Genomic DNA, 19,576 nt, shown 5'->3' on the forward strand with positions numbered 1-19,576 from the left:
AGAAAGAAAGAAAGAAAGAAAGAAAGAAAGAAAGAAAGAAAAGGGCCTGGAAGGATGGCCCCACAAATCTTGGGCCAAGAAGCAAAAGGAAAACCCAGCAAAGGAAAAAGAAAGTGGGAAGGGACAGAAAACCCAGGGAAATTGGCTTCTCAGCCAGGTTAAATGTAATTGGCAGAAGCCAAGTAAGTGCCCCCAACCAGCCACCTGAGGTTCTGTGGCAGACACGGCGGTCCCAGCAGTTCCATTTCGATATGGGGCTTTTGCAGAGTGAAGCTTCTACACTTGTAGAGGTAGAGGAAGCGGTTTAGTTAAGCCCTGAAAGGATCCTACCGATAAACCGATTTCAGGTTTCGTTTCCAGTGCCTCTTCTCTATGCTAGATTACTGCACGGTGAAACTATTCTTTGTGCCAAATTAGTTGAAAGGAAAATTAAACAAGGTTTGTACTGATTTCCCTACTTTCTTCTACCTTAAAAAGCCAATTTAATAGGGTCAAGTTATATTAAAATATTTCAGATCACCAAGAAAGCAAAAAATCACTGAACAGTGATTTGGTGGACCTTGGAGAACCACCAGGAATGTGGTGCTACAATTGACCAAAACTGGAAAAGTTAAATAATGGTGTGGGGGAAAATCCTGCCCAGCGTAAATGTGACATTTTGGCTTCTAGGAGGGAGCAAAAGAGGCTGGGAATTCAGAGATGGAGCTCAACAGATTGGACATCCTAGTTAGGGCAGCTTCCTTGTGTAACCCATGAATCCCCAGAGTTTCTAAAATATATTCCAGTTTGCCCTGTTTCTTTACCCGTGTGTGTGTGTTTGTATTAATAAAGGATTTGTTGATGTTCTCCTTCAGGAGGCCAGCCCAGGGGTGTGTGTGCGTGTGTGTGTGCCTGGGAAGATGTAAGTGTCTACACTTTGGGTTGAGGGATGTACAAATAAGAATGGTATTCATTTTGTATATATATATATATATATGGACATGTATAATGTAGATGTATTTTGGTTTTGCCTTGCTTGGATCGGGGTTTCTGGGAACTGCTAGGATATGTAATCTGGCCAACACCCTCCTGCCACTTGCCTGGCAGGTAAACTCATCAACACAACCAAAGGACCTTTGGACTGACAAAGTAATAGAATCAGGGTATGCTGTGGCCCTTGGAAGATGTCACTCTACTTCCCATTGGACTATTTGAACTTTCCACTGTCAGACTCTGAAGGCACAAGCCAAAGAGGGTGCAGCCTCCTCCTTTTGGGACTTAATCTCATCAGCACAAGCAATAGACTGTCTTCCTCCTCTTTGCTTTAGATTTTTTGTATTGTGTTTTTGGGGACTGCCCCCCTCCCTCCCTCCCTTTGACTAAAACTGTATAAGAGGTCTGTGCTTTGCTCTGCCCAGTCCAGTGATGGCTTGGAAGGAGTTTGAAATCACAATAAAGAACCTCTGCTCTGAAGGCAGCCTGCCTCTGCATTTGCTCATTGCTGCCAAAGCTGAAATCACTCTGAAATCATTTGGTCGATTCCCCACTTCAAAAATGGAAGTAGAGTCAAACCGTTTTGGGAAAAACCGGGACCTTTTGAGCATGGTTTCAGCATGCCCACGGCAGCCTCTGTCCCACAAACGATCATCATGTCAGGATATTGAAAATTGCAAGGTGGTCATATGCTGGTCTAGAATGACTGGAATGTAACAGTCAGCAGAATTGTAAAGGTCGGAGCCTCTCTGTCTGGGGCCCTGTACGGCAAGGTACAATGCAGACCAGAAAGGTCGGAGCCTCCTCTGTTCAGTCTTGGGTGGACTGGCATGTAACAGTCAGCAGAAGTGAAAAGGTCACAGGCCAGGATGATTAGATCATCTAGCTAATGATTTGCTGGACAAAACTATATAAGAAGACTGCATACCCAATTCAGCACCCCTCCCCACCTGCAGGTTCGGGCTCAGGTTGTTGTCAGAGTAGAGAGTGGATGGTTATTGTTATTTTTGTGCCTTGGAGAAACAAGAGATAAGGTGGTCCGGGTGGAACTAAATCGAATGTCTGAGTGTTTCTTTTTGTTATACTGCAAGCAGTGACCTCCTGTTCTAGCAAGGGTGAGTTAAGCAATCTAGTCCTTCCGCTGTGCACTAGGGCCAACACATTTGGTTAAGTGGGCCCAGTATCCCAACCACTGAAGCTAGAGAGTATCGAGGCAGTGTGACACGATGACATCCACCATGTGCAGTTTTATTTTGAACGGTTGACTGCAGGGAACTACTCAGCATGGGAGTGTGAAAATGCAGAGCTTTCTTACACGTGAACATTTATGGGCTGTAGTCGTGACCCCACCGAACCCAGGCACAGCAGCAGAGCAGAGGGCAGATGCTAGAGCCAAGGCGTCCATAATGTTGGCTGTGGAAAACTCCCAGCTCCATCTTATCTACGGGTTGCTGAGAAGGTTTCCGACTGCTGGAAGGTGTTGAAGGACCTGTACCAGACGGTGACTGCTGGTTCCATGCAATCTTGACCAGACGCTTATACAATTTGAAGCTGAAAGGAGGTGAAAATGTGGCCAACCATGTCCAACAGCTAAGTGCATACACTATTCGCCGAGCTGGAAGACAGAGGCATGACTTTCACCGAACAGCATAGGGCTCCATATTGTACTATCTTCCCTAGATGACAGCTGGGACAATTTTGTCTATAGTATGCAGAGCATAAAGGAAGATGATTTGACTCTCTAGACTATGTGACTGCACGGCTTCTGGAGCTCCAGAAACAAAGAGAGCTTTGCCTTGAAGCCACAGAAAGGCCAGAGAGAGAAGCCTGCTGTTTCCAGAGGCAAAAGTGAAACCCAGCTTTCCCTGAACTGTCCAAGGTCATATGTAAAGTTCGGGAGCGTTGTTTCCGCTTGTGGTTCTTACTCAATCATCTTCTCCGAGAATGCCCACAGAAGGGGGGAGAAGAAGGGGCCAGCTAAAAGGACAACGGGGAAGAGGAAAGAAGGAGCACCACTTGACGGCATTGCTGGAGAACCCATGTCCAGAGAAACCAACCCATCTGGCTCTTGGACTCTGCCTGCTCAGAGCATGTCGTAAATGCTCATCACCTATTGACTGAGGAGTCCAAGGCAAGTGTGAAGCATGTCAGCTTGGCCGATGGATCACCAGTCGTTGTTACGCTGCAAGGAACCGCCTACATACCATGCCTAGGCAAAAAGTTGCAAAATGTGTTGTGTGTTCCTGGACTGGATTTTTGTTTGTTGAGCGTCCCAAGTTTAGCTGAACAAGGGTACAAAACTATATTTGATAGACAGGGTTGTGCCAGTATGGCAGAATGACATAGAGTGTGCAAAAGGTACACTCTATGCATTAAAATGTATGTTATGACTGATAAAGGGCAAAATGAAAATGTACAACGTTTCAAGTCTAGCCAATAAGCCTATGCATGATGATTGTGTGCACTATCTTCACAGAGTCCTAGGGACATGCAAGTTTTGCCACCATCAAGCAGTTGGCAAAAGTATGTGATTTGAGTGTAAAGCCTTGCAAAGCATTCCTAGACTGTTCAGTCTGTAGTGGGGTTAAGGTGAAATCCTATCCAACTCCCCAAAAAAAGAGCTACAGACAAATGGAAAGACCATTTGAACCAGTCCATGCAGACTCAGCTTGGTCCCTTTCCAATCAAGCCGGGTGTACAATATATATTTCTTCTGCTGATTGATGATTATGGCAGATATTCTTACTGCTGCTTGTTGTTGAAATCTAAGGATGAAGCCTTTACAAGGTTTAAGGAATGGGTCTCAATGATTTGAACCGAGGTTCCCTCACAAGGTGGCTTGCCTGCAATCTGACAGAGGCGGTGAGTTCATGGGGAACAAATTCCAAACATGGCTGGACACAGAAAGGTATTAGCCACAGGAGAACAAATCCGTTCAGCTCCGGTTGAAAATGGCGTGGCTGAGAGGAGATCTATTAGGGTATTCTTCAAACAATGCGGGATTGCATGATAAATGATGCCAAGGTTCCATTCCATTTCTTGGGAGAGGTTGTCTTAGCTGCCACACATGTAATAAACAGGTTGTGGAGTTCGGCATCAATGAAACACCATTTTTCAGAATGTTTGGAAAAAAGGCCCTTCCCTGGAAACAATCTTAGAATATTTGGGAGTTTTGCTAACGTCCCTCATTCCCAGACAGCAACGGAAAAAAGGACAAAAGAAATGGCAGAGACTGGCGCTTTTGTAGGATATGCGCAGGAATACCAAAGCCGATGGATTTTCATTGGGGCAGGGACGAATTCAGATCTCACGCAGTGAAACAACTTTGAAAAGCATACAGGTTGGGAACATGTGCATCAAAACTCTGAAGTGTTCTTACCACCAGTAAGCCATGACACAGCACCTAGTGACAGCAATAATAACCCCCCACTCCCTGTTCAAGGTCACACATCTGCTCCGGCCTTAAGCAACAACAGAACAGTGATAGTGATCAGGAAGGAAGCCAGGGAGAGGAGGGGGCTGAGCAAACTGGAGAAATAGCTATACCACGCAGATCAGAAAGAGCAAATAAAGGCATACCACCAAAAAGGTTTATGGTACAAGAAGTGAGAGTGTGCCAATTAGGGACAGAACCACAAGGTTTCCATGATATGTTGAAATGTCCACCTGAGGAACAGGAAAAATGGAATCAGGCTATGGACAATGAGTTTGAATCCTTGGTGAACTTAAAAGTGTTTAACATTGTTGATAAACCTACTGATAAGCCGATCATAGGTGCAAGATGGGTATACAGGCGTAAACCTATGCCCGATGGGACTTGCAAATATAAAGCAAGATTAGTCGCACAAGGCTTCTCTCAAACAAAGTTTGACAGTTATGATCAGACTTATGCACCCACTGCAAAGGCAGAATCCATGAGATTAGTGATTGCTCTGGCTGAGCAAAGAGACTTTAAAATGAGGCACTTTGATTTTGAAACAGCTTATTTAAATGCAGATTTGCAAGAGACCATATACATGAAGCAAGCACCAGGTTATGAGTATGAACAAGTTGATAAAGTTTATAAGCTCAACAAAGCTTTGTACGGGCTGAAACAGTCAGCCAGATGTTGGAACAGGTGCATACACAAAGCATTATGTGAAATGAAATTTGACCAAAGTGTGGCCGATGCCTGTATATATACCAGAGGTACTGGTGATGAATGTATCATTTTGATGATTTATGTTGATGATCTCTGTGTGGTTGCAAAAACAGACAACCAAATCAAACAACTTTACACTGAGTTGAGTAAACACTTTAAGCTGAAAGACTTGGGGTATCTAAAGCAATACCTGGGTATTCAAGTCAGTAAATCTGAAGAAGGGGATGTGTTTCTGACACAAAAACAAAAGATAGAGGGTGTCATACAAAAAGCTGGTCTGCAAGATGCCAAAGTGGCACAAACCCCAATGGTGGCTGATTTTTGTAAGCAAGATAACAGCAAAGCATTTGAAAGGCAAGACCTATATCGTTCCTTAATTGGCAGCCTGCTGCACATTGCTAACTGGACAAGACCAGACATAGCTTTTGCTGTAGGTTTATTAAGTAGAACAGTTGCAAAACCTACTGAGAAAGACTGGACGGGGCTAAAAAGAGTAATTCGTTACTTGAAGGGAACTGCTAACTATGGTTTACACTTTTCTAACCAAAACAATAAGGACTTAGTGGTGTATGCGGACAGCTCATTTGCAGAGGACTCAGGATGTAAGTCAGTGAGTGGTTATTATATGCAATATGGCAGCCATCCGATTTGTTGGAGATCTCGGAAACAAACAACGGTTGCCACTTCAACTGCTGAGGCAGAGTATGCGGCTCTTAATGAGGCATGCAATGAGCTACAATGGGTTATGCAGTTGCTAAAAGACCTGGGTGAGAAATGTGAACAACCTATAACAGTTTTTGAAGACTCACAGACATGTATAGCCATGGCAGAGAACGAAAACCTTAAAAGTCGTACTAAACATGTAGCTGTGAAATTCCAAAATGTAAAACAACTGATACAGTCAAATATGATTAAGTTGCAGTACTGTGAATCATCTGCAAACATAGCCGACATCTTAACAAAGCCATTACCAATACAAAAACATAATGACTTGGTGTTTGGTTTGGGTTTAGCAGATGTACAATTTGGCAAGGACTCTGTACAAAGTGAGTGAAATAAGTAACTCTGTGTACTGACTATGTACTAACTATGTAATGAGTGTAAATAATGTGAATGACTTTTGTTTGTAATTATTTTGTTTGTAAATATTATGTAATGAGGCAACATTCCAACCAGATATGAGAAGGGGTGTCAGGATATTGAAAATTGCAAGGTGGTCATATGCTGGTCTAGAATGACTGGAATGTAACAGTCAGCAGAATTGTAAAGGTCGGAGCCTCTCTGTCTGGGTCTGCAGTGATTGGCATGTAACAGTCAGCAGAAGTGAAAGGGTCACAGGCCAGGATGATTAGATCATCTAACTAATGAGTTGCCCGACAAAACTATATAAGATGCCTGCATACCCAATTCGGGTACCTCTCCTTCACCTTCAGGTTAGGGCTCAGATTGTTGTCCAGAGTAGAAGTGGATAGTTATTGTTATTTTGTTCCTTTGAAACAAGAATAAAAGTATTCCTGTTGGAACTAAATCTACTGTCTGAGTGTTTCTTTTTCTTATACTGCAAGCAGTTACCTCCTGTTCTAGCAAGGGTGAGTTGGCACCTAGTCCTTCCGCTGTGCACTAGGCCAACACATCAGGCAGCAGCCACCAAGATTCCCCACTCTGAAGCTGTGGAACGCGCGTTCAACTCAGGGGCCAATCCTGCTGCTGCTGCTGGGCAGGATTTTTTTTTACTTTTTCCCTGTCGAATCCACGTCTGTGCGAGCACGCGCAGACCGACATAGAAACGAGGAAACGAAGAAATGGCTTCTAAAAACAAACTGAAAAATTACTCACTCCTGGACTAGAGCCAGCAAGCTTTCACACTGCAGCACAAGGCTACCCTACCCAGCACTGGTGTAATGCCCATTGGGCAAGGTAGGCATCTGCCCAGGGCATCACCTTGTGGGGGGCATCAAAATGCTGGGTTCGTTTTTGGGTATTTTAGTGGTTTTCCATTTTTGGCCTGCAGGGGGCGCAGTTTTTAGGCTAGTGGCATCCAAATTTCAGCGTATCATCAGGAGACTGTCCTTATGCTACCCTCCAAGTTTGGTGAGGTTTGGTTCAGGGAGTCCAAAGTTATGGACTCCCAAAGGGGGTGCCCCTATCCCCCATTGTTTCCAATGGGAGCTAATAGGAGATGGGGGCTACAGTTTTGAGGGTCCATAACTTTGGCCCCCCTGAACCAAACTGCACCAAACTTGGGGGGTATCATTAGGGCAGTCTCCTGATGAGACCCTGAAAGTTTTGAGACTGTGCCTTCAGAAATGTGCCCCCCCACAGCCTGCAACCCCCATTGACAGCAATGCAGAAAACTCAATGCAGAACAAAGATTCTTGGGCAAATTTCTAGGATGTTCCTGCAGGGGGTGCATTTTTGGATGTATTGGCACCAAAATTTCAGGGTATCATCTGGAGATGATGGCACCCCCCAAGTTTGGTGCAGTTTGGTTCAGGGGGTCCAAAGTTATGGACCCTCAAAACTGTAGTCCCCATCTCCTATTAGCTCCCATTGGAAACAATGGGGGATGGGGCACCCCCTTTGGGAGTCCATAACTTTGGACTCCTTGAACCAAACCTTACCAAACTTGGGGAGTAGCATAAGGACAGTATCCTGATGATATGCTGAAATTTTGGTGCTGATATGTCTAAAAATGCAGGCACCAATGTCCTGGTGCAAAAAATGGTCATGGTGGAGTGGCCGCCCATGGGGGGGGGGCATCCAACTCAGGTTTTGCCCAGGGCTACAGTTTGCCCAGGGCTGCCTCATTATGCCCCTGCTACCCAGCTAAGTTACAGAAGCTCTAGTGGCAAAAGGGGGTAAACACCAGACTTTAAGTGAATGCAAGGTGTTTAAACTGTGCTGGGGACAGAAACTGTGGGGGTTCATGGTGGTGTGTTTCAAGTAAATGCGAATGACAGTGGGATCGGTGTATCAGAATCACGCTGCTTTCAGCTTAAACAGAAAAAACTTGTCCTGTTCAAAAATCTGCCCCAATTCCTTCATACACGAATAAAAAAAGTCATCCCTGGTCAGACTAGAACTGGCAAGGTTTCACACTGCAGCACAAGGCTACATTACCCAGCTAAGCCACAGAAGCTCTAGTGGCAGAAGGGGATAAATACTAGGCTTTAACTGAGTGCTCCCTTGCATTGTTAACTGACTACATTGCCACAAATAGATCTCAGCTCCACGATATAAAAAAAGGCTGTGCATGCATCGCGCTTCCTTATTGGGCAAAAGGCTCCACGTCACTACCGGGGTGGGAAACTCAAACCCGGAGTCACCCCTGGAGTTCCCCACTGCCCTGTGCTTGGCGTGTGGTTTTCAAAAAGGTGCACTTCCGCCCAGGATCCAAAATGATGCACGCTGAGGGGGTGGGAGAGCGGCAGAATCGGGGTGGCTGCGTTGTCGCCGCTGGTGTAGTGGGGAGTGCTGCAGGACCCCAGGTTATTTGCCGTGAGTAGCCTGCATCAAATGGTGAGTGGGGAATCAACCATTTTAAAAATTACCAGGGCGGCTGGTAACACTTGGTATTGCGCTTTGAGACTCCTTATGATTGACAAAATCCAAACTCTTCTTATTCTGTTCTTTTCCCCTTTGGGCTTCTTCTCTGTGTGAATATTTACACTCCCACCCCTTTCTTTGTGTGTTTACTTAACTCCACCTCCTGTGCTGGCCATTCTGTAGGAGTGCTCACACCTGCAATAAAATTCCACAGGCTCAAAAAGATTGTTGGAGAACCCTGATCAAGAAGCTAAAAAGCAGAGCCATTTCTCAACTCTTTTCACCATTCTCTCGAACAGGCACCCAAACCAGCTCACATCTGTCTCCTCTTTTCCATTTTATCCTCGCAATAATGCCGAAAGCCAGTCAAGGCGGAGAGGACGAGTGGCCGAGGCCATCAGCCACATTGACAGATAGTTCCAGAGATAATTTTCTAACTAGTCTCCTGTTCACCTTGGAACCGCACAGGAACGTGCTCCAAGTCACAGAAGTCTGGAAGGATTTCTACCTTGTGGATGCTCTGCCGATACTTGCAGATGGCCCGCAGGACTCCCGCCAGCTTGCTCTCTGCCAAGGCACACAGGTTGTCAGCTGATGCCTGGACGAGTGACTGGCTGTTTTCTTCCCTGAGGTTCCTCAAGTTGCAAAAACAAACCTTGGATTCTGCTCCAAAAAAAGAGAAAGAAATCCTACGGCAGTAAACTGCAAACTTTACCAGTGCAAATGCTTGCCCATTCTTCACAGCCACGTCCCACTCTGAGCAGGCTACTCCAGGCAGGCGCCAGCTGCAGGCTGAGCAGGCTGCTTGTGCACGCTTCCCCTCCGAGCTGGGATGGTGGTGGCGGGGAGCCAGGCTGGGGGGGGTGTCCACGGGGTGGGGGTGGGGCGCCCAGAGCCAGTCATGCCCCGGGTGCCATTATCTGGGCCCACTACGCCTCTGTATGACAACCTCAAAACATTTTATTTGTGCTGTGCAAAATGGGTCATTATTTTAAATTTTTTATTACAGACACAGATGAACACATTAAGCTGCCTCAGTCCATCAAGGCCTGTACTGTTTACTCAGACCAGCAATGGCTCTCCAAGGTCTCAGGTTGAAATCTTTCACATCACCCACTCCTAACTCATTTAATGGGGCGTGCCAAGAAGGACCCACACTGGGCCCTTCTGCATGTCACTGAGCCACAGTCCCTCCTACAGTCATATGTAGATTTGACATCATCTGGCAATCTAGCTTTTTATTTGACTTTTACTCTACACTTTCCCAACCAAACTCAGGCTCAGGGGAGCTAACGACACAGAAAAAAACGATGTACCGTTGAAATAGAATATACTCATAGAGTATATAAAGAAGAAGTTCTAAGTAGCATATTTTGTTGCTTCTAAAAATTGATAGACAAAATCCACGTAAACATCAGTGTTTTGGATGTTTCATTGCCTCTGTAATGACTAGATACCATCAGAGTAGCTGTCTTGGTCTGCAGTAGAAGAGCCAGATTCAAGTCCAGTAGGACAAGATTTTCAGACTACAAGCTTTTGAGAGTCAAAGAAAGCGCCTTTGATATGATGGTATCTGACTAAGGGTTAGGGTTCACTCTTGAAAGCCTATATTGAAAATGGCAGGTGATTATGCAACAGTAGGTCATTTGTGTTTTTGTATTTTCGTTGTGCGTGCACAATGACATTAAAGTCTCTCTCTCTCTCTCTCTCTCTCTCTCTCTCTCTCTATCTATCTATCTATCTATCTATCTATCTATATATATATATATATATATATATCACCTACCTACCTACCTACCTACCTACCTACCTACCTACCTACCTACCTACCTACCTACCTACCTACCTTCCTTCCTTCCTTCCTTCCTTCCTTCCTTCCTTCCTTCCTTCCTTCCTTCCTTCCTTCCTTCCTTCCTTCCTTCCTTCCTTCCTTCCTTCCTTCCTTCCTTCCTTCCTTCCTTCCTTCCTTCCTTCCTTCCTTCCTTCCTTCCTTCCTTCCTTCCTTCCTTCCTTCCTTCCTTCCTTCCTTCCTTCTCAGAGCAAAAGAACTTATCCTGGGGAATCAAAGCCAAGGTCATAAAACTCTAGGAGTTTTGCTGGATCATAAGAACATAAGAACATAAGAACTAGCCTGCTGGATCAGACCAGAGTCCATCTAGTCCAGCATTCTGCTACTCGCAGTGGCCCACCAGGTGCCTTTGGGAGCTCACATGCAGGATGTGAAAGCAATGGCCTTCTGCTGCTGCTGCTCCTGAGCACCTGGTCTGCTAAGGCATTTGCAACCTCAGATCAAGGAGGATCAAGATTGGTAGCCAGAGATCGACTTCTCCTCCATAAATCTGTCCAAGCCCTTTTTAAAGCTATCCAGGTTAGTGGCCATCACCATCTCCTGTGGCAGCATATTCCAAACACCAATCACACGTTGTGTGAAGAAGTGTTTCCTTTTATTAGTCCTAATTCTTCCCCCCAGCATTTTCAATGTATGCCCCCTGGTTCTAGTATTGTGAGAAAGAGAGAAAAATTTCTCTCTGTCAACATTTTCTACCATGCATAATTTTATAGACTTCAATCATATCCCCCCTCAGACGTCTCCTCTCCAAACTAAAGAGTCCCGAATGCTGCAGCCTCTCCTCATAAGGAAGGTGCTCCAGTCCCTCAATCATCCTCGTGCACTTTTTCTATCTCTTCGATATCCTTTTTGAGATGTGGCGACCAGAACTGAACACAGTACTCCAAGTGCGGTCGCACCACGGCTTTATATAAGGGCATGACAATCCTTGCAGTTTTATTATCAACTCCTTTCCTAATTATCCCCAGCATAGAGTTTGCCTTTTTCACAGCTGCCATGCATTGAGTTGACATTCCCATGGAACTATCAACTAAGACGCCCAAATCCCTTTCCTGGTCTGTGACTGATAGCACTGACCCCTGTAGCGTGTATGTGAAGTTTGGATTTTTTGCCCCTATGTGCATCACTTTACATTTTGCTACACTGAACTGCATTTGCCATTTCTTAGCCCACTCACCTAATTTATCAAGGTCCGCTTGGAGCTCTTCGCAATCCTTTGTGGTTCTCACCACCCTACATAATTTGGTATCATCTGCAAACTTGGCCACCATGCTACCCACCCCTACTTCCAAGTCATTTATGAATAAGTTAAAGAGCACTGGTCCCAAAACGGATCCTTGGGGGACACCACTCCCTACATCTCTCCATTGTGAGAACTTCCCATTTATACCTACCCTTTGTTTCCTGTTCCTCAACCAGTTTTTAATCCATAGCAGGACTTCCCCTCTTATTCCTTGATTGCTGAGTTTTCTCAACAGTCTCTGGTGAGGAACTTTGTCAAAAGCCTTTTGGAAATCCAAGTAGACAATGTCCACTGGTTCCCCCTTATCCACATGCCTGTTTACACCCTCAAAGAACTCTAGTAAGTTTGTAAGACAGGAACTTTGATACTAGATACTACTTGATACTAGTATTTTTGCTTTCAAACTTTCACTCAAATAAGGAGAGGGGAACAGGGCTAGGTAGGCACTAGGATGCAGGTGGAGCATTCTATAACAAGGGATGTTCAGCATGTTGAGTTTTGTAGTGGAGGAATATACAACCCTACTAACATCTTTTTCTGAGTATATCTAGGGTAGAACCTCCATGTTCAGAGGCAGTCATTCTCTGAATCCCAGTGCCAAGAGGAAACATCAGGGGAAGGGCTTGGCCTCCATGCCCTAATATTGGCCCTCAAGAGGAACTGGCAACTACTGTATGGAAGGATGGTACACTGGATGGTCTGATCCAGGAGGGATGTTTTATGCTCAGTCATGTTACCATGTCAAGGGAATATATCTCTGTGCAAGAACTTAAGAAGAGCCTGCTGGATCACAACATCTAATCCAGCATCCTGTTTCACACAGTGGTCAGCCTATCAACATAAACTTGGAAGTTGGGATTTCCTGTTCCTGCCTGCATCACCTTCCACTTACCAACAGTGAATTGCCACAGTGTCCCCCCCCCCCCCATGGTGGAAATCCCCCTGGGGCTCTTCACAATCATTCTTGCGTTTCATGGAGAGGCAAGTTTTGCAGCCTTTCATGTCACTGGTTAAAAAGGGGTTTTTTTTGTCAAGGACATGCTTTTGGTTCAGGGTGGGCAGAGAATTGCCAGGCTGCTCAGAAGGAGGTCACATGGCTTGGTTTGCCCAGCACACAGAGGATGCTGTGGTATGGACACAATCTGCCTTGGACCAATAAACGGGACTCCCTGGGCCACTGGTTGGACTGCATGGATGGATTTTGCCTTCTCATTTTGGCAGCAGGCAAACATGTCTCTCTGCCACCTTTGCTGCACCATGTCTCATTTTGTTCCCCTGAACATCTCATGGCATCTCATCACCACTCCCTATTAGCTATCTCTCCTCCAGACCAGAAAGCCTTTGCTCCTAGGGAAGGTGCTTCAACCCCTTTTGTACCTTTCCCTGCTTTATTAGACTACTGCTGAGACAGGCTGCAGAATTGCATGGCACCCCCCCCCACACCCATCTGCTACATCCACCCCCCTCCAAGCTGCTGCAACCAAAACTGGCAACCCTTCCAGGGCAAGTCCTCCTTCCGTTTCCTGAAGAGGAGGCAGATGATTATTCTAAAGCAATGAATAAGTAAAGCCTCACCATTTTCATCCAGCTCCTCCTTGTGTGCCTCCATTTTGCCCTTCTGTTGCGGCCGCTGACTTGCTTCATGGCGCTCATCTTCTCTTAAAGGATGAGCTCCAATCCTGTTTGTCTTATAGCTCACTCTCTTGAAGACAAAGCAGAGCCTAGAACAAAATTCAGACATGAAAAAATGTCTCCCCGCCCCACCCCCACAGGTAGGCAGCAAAATATTTCCAGAAGATGTTTTAAAAATACACCATGCTGCAAAAATATGCCCCAAATAATACACATTTCCTCTGAAAAACCTGTAAAATGAACTATGCACAGCTGGTGAGGAAGTGTGAACCTGAAGTAGAGCTGCAGATTATCCACTCTTTTCATGATTAGTGCTTGGTCTTTGTTCAGTTGAGCTTTGGTTAGTACCTGAGCTACAGGATTGCAACCAACATTTGGCCCATGACTGGGCTAGCTAGGGTTAGCCCCTGCTCACCTCTCCAATTTGATGCTGACAGCTAAAGAAATGGAATTAAACCTGAAGTTTGCTAAGCAAAAGATAGTTGAATGAGCCAACAAACCAGGGAGATTGTTAGCAGCAAAATTAAGAAAAATTAAAGAGAATAGATTTTATTACAAAAATAAAATGGAAAGGTAATTTAGTCTCTGATGAGAAAATAATTAAGAATGCCTTTTTAAAATATTATTCAAAATTATTTGATTGTAATGTGTAAAAAAAGGATCTGTACCTAAGCAAGATATACCACAACTTTATTTTATTTATTTTTATTTTATTTATTTTTTAAACTTTTATACCGCCCCATCCTCTAGGGCGGACTTTCCCAAGAACAAAGAGAGATAATGAATGACCCACGCTCAACTATGGAACTAGTAGAGACTCTGAAGCAGATAAAGCTGAATACATCACTGGGGCCTGATGGACTACCAGCATTATATTACAAAACTTTTGCAGATGTACTAATGGAACCTCTTCTTGAAATTATGAATGGGATTTCACAAAAAGGGCAAATTCCAGACTTGTGGAGAGACGCTAACATAGCTTTGATGCCTAAAGAGGACCAAAATTTGACTGATGTTAAAAACTACAGACCAATTTCACTTTTAAATAACAATTACAAAATGGTTGCATCAATTTTTGCAAAAAGATTTTTTAAGAACTTTCATAAATGATGATCAAAGTGGTTTCTTGCCAGAAAGACAACTGAAAGACAGTGAACATGATGGAATACTATGAGAAGCACTGCGACAAGCAAGTAGCGCTGCTCTGATTGGATGCAGAGAAGGCCTTTGACAACATCTCTCTGAGGTTTATGCTCAGTGTTCTAAGAAAAATGGCCTTTGGAAATAATTTTGTGAAGGGTATAGAGGCAAGTTATACTGTCAGGAATTGCACATTCTTGAAGTCATGAACCTGCCATCTGCTGAATCTGAGCCCTGGCCCATTACAGCCAGTATCGTTTATCCAAAACTGGCAGCGTCTCTGCCGGGTCTCAGGCCAAGAAAGGCCTTTCATGTTACTTGGCGTGCCACCTTTTAACTGGACTATGCGCTGAACCAGGGACTTCTGCATGCAAACCAAAGGCTCTTCCACTGAGCCGCAGGTCCCCCACCCCCACCCCAGAACACAAGAACCCCTGAGGTGACCAGATACTGAACTGGACCCTCGGTCCAGCAAGGCCAGGTCAAGTCAGGCCTGTCAACTCGGACCAGCAATGGCTCTGCAGGATCTCGCACAAGGTTGCCTTTCACATGATCACCCACAGCCGGATCCTTCACTGGAGGGCTGCTAGGGGTTCAACCTGGAACTTTCCGCACGATTAGCAGAGGCTGCCCTAGCTGAGCCATGGAACCTTCCAAGTTTGTGTGACTAATAAATGTAATACGCATTCCAGTCAAGCCCCGGTTTCAAAACAAACAGCCACCTAATAGATGCAGATGACCCACAGTGAAGAAGGGCCAGGAAAAAAGGCTGTTCTGGGTGACCATCCAGTGGACACATGACTGCCCTAAACCACACAGCACCATCTTCCTATGCTTGGCTCAGGTGAAAAAAAACTTTTGCCCCTTCAGGCCAGAGCAGACACAGCTGATAGATAACAGAGAGGCACTGAGGGCTGACAGCCACACAAGAGAAGGGGGACGGCACGACAGCCTTCCAGCCAACTGAAACCAGCCTTCCTGTTTGTGTTTTTGTGGCAGGGAGGCCTTTGAAGCATCTTTCTCTCTCTCTCTAAAATGGCTAAGAAGCCAAGGATTCTACACCTTTTTCCCTTCCGGTGTAACCCCAGTCTAGATTTCAGACGTGTGTACGCTGTATTTCATTCGTACAGGTTGCTGGCAAACCCTGATCTCTGTCACACCTATTTTGGCCCTCAGGAAATTGCAGCAGCAGCTGCCTTCGGCTGCCATTCTGCTGCTCCCAGCCTTAGGTTTTGGCCATAAGCTTGACTGACAGTTTTAACATAAATCCTGAAATCACCTGCCACAGAGTGTCATATCCTCTGGTCCATACCAGCAGACATTTTCCAGATGCTTGTGGGCAAAACTGTTCTCCAGTTGTGTACAGTATGTCTTTAGTCCTATGTGACATCACAATCAGAGACCCCATTCTTCCATGTCTATGTCAGAGACAGCATCTCTGGGCTATAAACTCTGAGCCCCCTGAGAAGTGGGCAGCCACACCCACAGAGCAAGCTGTATAGACAAGCAAGGTGGAAGTGCTGAGGCTGGCACTGAAGGGAAGAAGGGGTTTCAGCAGCTGGTGCTTAACTCTTGAGGCATCAGACACAGATAAACCACCAAAACGTTGCCAGCTGCCGTAAGCTACCTTGAACCAAGAAGAAAGGTGGGATATAAATGTTTTAGCAAATAAAGAAAAATTATCCCAACAGCACACAGCAGAAAACAGTTTATTTCTTTCCCAAAGAATGGGCACCCACGCAAAGGACAAAAACAGAATAAAATAGACCCGGATTTTAAAATAATGGATGTAACCCGTTATTATTATGCTGTGTGGAATCAACCCTGGATGGCCAGCCTGGCCAGATCGGGTAAGATCTAAGAAGATAAGCAGGGTCATCATTGGATGGGAGAGCACGGTGAGAGGTTAATAATTGGATGGGAGAGGATGGTGAGAGAGTTCAAACCAAACAGCAAATGCTCCCGTTCTGCAAAAAAACGAGGCTGGGTCCAGGAACACCCCCTCCCCTCTGGTGCTTCCCATGCTCAGATGGGGGCCAAGTAGCACCAGCCAGCCTAAGAGGGTGAACTCCCTCCTGCCAATGAGAATCCTCCGCCTATCTGTTTTGACACCAGTCACCCACCAGCGGCATCCAGCCCTGCATCAGGACAGGGGCAGCTGCTGCCATAACTCTGAATACAGGACCGTTTCACTGGGTGCCGTCCCCTGCATGTTGATGACATCCAACCCCAAAGCTCTGGGTGACCTCTTCTCATGGTCTGGTAATCTGGCAGCATCCAGGTGACCCAATAAGCTAGCATGGAGTAGTGATTAAGAGCAGGTGGACTCTAATCTGGAGAACTGGGTTTGATTCCCCACTCCTCCACCTGAGCAGCAGACTCTTATCTGGTGAACTCAATTTGTTTCCCCTTTCCTACATTCCTTCTGGGAGACCTTGGGCTAGTCACAGTTCTGTATGAACTCTCTCAGCCTGACCTACCTCACAAGGTGTTGTGGGCTGAGGAAGGGAAAGGAGTTTGTAAGCCCCTTTGAGACTCCTTACAGGAGAGAAAGGCAGGGTACCAATCCAAACTCCTCCTCCTCCTCCTCCTTCTTCCCTGTCTAGCAAAAAAAGGGGAGGGGTGGTCTCAACCGAAAAAATAAAGGGAACCACAAAGGTTGAGCAAGAAGTGAACAAATACACAAAAGAAAATAAGCACATTTTAAATTAAAACACAAGGCGTGAAAACCAGGCTACACCTTCTCAGTCGGTAAAGATTATAACAATTCCAAGCACTGTGATAACACATGTCAGTGAATAACAAAGGACTGTTACCACTGCTGCTTGGGTAACAATAAGTGATTTCAGCTCAGCAACGTATTGAGGCTCAGGAAGCCGGTGTTTCTTCAAGGCAAAGTATTTTATTTGGAAGCAGTGGTGACAGCTCGGGCAGAATCGCGCTCTCATAGCCAAGCGCAAGAACTTTTATACACAAATATCAAAGAGGGCAAAGGGGCAGGTAAAGGGGGCAGGTCCCCTACCAAACACCAATAAAGAAACATCAATACAAAGGAAAGATACAATTACAACTTTTGTGAATGGGATCACGAAATTCCGCTGTCAAGCGTCTTCCCGCGAGACTTCGCAATGGTGCTGAAAGGAGAGCGGGGAAGGTCCATTCAGAGAACTGGGTGGGCTTGCTACTGCACCCAGCTATCTGCGTTATCAGATGGCTGTTTCCTTCGGTTATGACCTGAGGCTCCCGCGCCTCAGCTCTGCAACAAAGGAGAGTTCAAACTGTCCAATGGTGGTCCCAACATGTTTTCCAATGGCTGGAACCTCTGGGTGCTGCTATCAGATTTAATTTGCAAAACCAAAGGGGGTCTTTTGTCTTTGCTAAGGAGTTTTATTTTTATTTATTTATTTATTGTTGTATTTATAAACCGCCCTCCCCCGAAGGTTGGCTGGGTGTTGGTCTAATCTGAATTCCAGGGCGAACTTCCTTGTCCCTTAATATCAGCTTCTACAGGCTACTGCTTTTACTAACACACAAATATCAAAATAACATTTCTAAACTTAAACATTAGGGAAAACCTTAGAAAGCAGCAGTGGCGTAGCGGCTAAGAGCAGGTGCATTCTGATCTGGAGGAACCGGGTTTCCGTGAATGATATTTTATTGAATTTATAAGAGGGATAGCGGGGGGAAATTATAAACATATTAAGAAGAAAAGAACACTGTATATATGTATACATTGGTACACTAAAGTACAGAAATCAAAATATGGTTATTTGTTCCTTCACAAATTACTTAATTGCGGGTAATTATTCCATAATCAAGATATATAGAAGACCATTTAATCAAAGTCCATGTTTGGTATTACCCATTGTACATCCCCTCTTATCCCTTCCCCTTGTTACCCCCCCCTCCCCATGCTCCCACCCTTCCCTCCCCTGGCTTCCACTCCAGCTATCACTTTAGTAAAAAGCGCACGATTAATTTCATCCTGTCTCATAACATGCTATAAGATTAAAATTCTTACAATAATAATAATCTTAGGTTAATTTCTACGACTTTAAAAAAGAAATTTAAGTTCTACTCCTTCTAGTTAGTATCTAAAAGAAAAACTGAAACGTAGTCTGACCAGGGCTGCCAGATTTGCTGGTAGAATTCTGGTGACCGGTTATTTATTAAAAAAGGAGAGTTTATCCATTTTGTGAAATTGCTGCATCTTGATCATCCATTACGTTTGTCTTTGGGATCACTGTACCCAGACTTCAATACCTTGCCTAAAGAAGCGATTCACAGCCAAGCTGAAATCGCCTTAATGAAATAAAAGATGCTTTCTTAATTTTTTTCAGGTATTTTCTCTTTCATTGCCAAAGCAGGTCCTAAAAGGTAAAGTAGCCCTCGGTTTTTCCTAAAAATTAATTTTTATTATTTTAGTTATATGTGGGTATGAATTTCTCCCCAATATCTTTTAACTTCTTTACATCGTCCACCTCAGACATATTGAAATGTTCCCACACAGTCTGGCCACATTTTTCCAACAGTGTGAGAGTGGTATTTGAATATTCATTTTGTGCGAGTACATTCTGTGTGAGGCGTAACGTTCTATATAATACACATTTTGATACTGTTTTCCCAAATAGCTGAATTTGGTGAACATTTATAAATTTCTTTATAAGAATCTTCCCCACTGTTTCTAACGTGAATTACATTTCTTTATATTTTCCTTACCGCCGCCATCGCACCATGCCATTTGGTTTCACTTCCTCCTGTTCTGTGTATTGTTTTAATAATATCTTGTAAAATGAGTAATTCATCTAGCACGTTTTTTTTATCTGGGCCTGTTATTTGCCTTATCTAGAATTCCTGATTTCTGTTTGTTAATTCCCCATTTTTGGGTATCTGATTTAAAGAAACTTTCCAACTGGCAAATAAGTATACCAGTGGCATTGTTGAATTTTCCCAGATAATCTGTTCCCTTTTTTTTTAGTATAGGTTTACATCATTGTTCCACAGGATTATATCTTTGGTACCTTGGCCAGTAGTCTATTGTCAGCTCTGGCAC

At 44.7% G+C, this 19,576-nt stretch overlaps 1 protein-coding gene across 1 annotated transcript in view; it reads right to left on the reverse strand.

The window, feature by feature from the left end:
- The window catches only part of LOC125439670 (maestro heat-like repeat family member 5), a 98,260-nt gene extending 79,009 nt beyond the window's left edge, over positions 1–19,251 (reverse strand). Inside the window, exons 1-3 of the mRNA XM_048508787.1 lie at positions 19,243–19,251; positions 13,327–13,453; positions 9,168–9,322 (exon numbers count right to left, since the gene is read on the reverse strand). Of these exons, the coding sequence (XP_048364744.1) occupies positions 9,168–9,322; positions 13,327–13,453; positions 19,243–19,251 (291 nt within the window). The remainder of the gene's footprint in view (positions 1–9,167; positions 9,323–13,326; positions 13,454–19,242) is intronic.
- Positions 19,252–19,576: the final 325 nt, after the last annotated feature.

This window comes from Sphaerodactylus townsendi, linkage group LG10, assembly GCF_021028975.2.
Source record: "Sphaerodactylus townsendi isolate TG3544 linkage group LG10, MPM_Stown_v2.3, whole genome shotgun sequence".
NCBI classification, from domain to species: domain Eukaryota; kingdom Metazoa; phylum Chordata; class Lepidosauria; order Squamata; family Sphaerodactylidae; genus Sphaerodactylus; species Sphaerodactylus townsendi.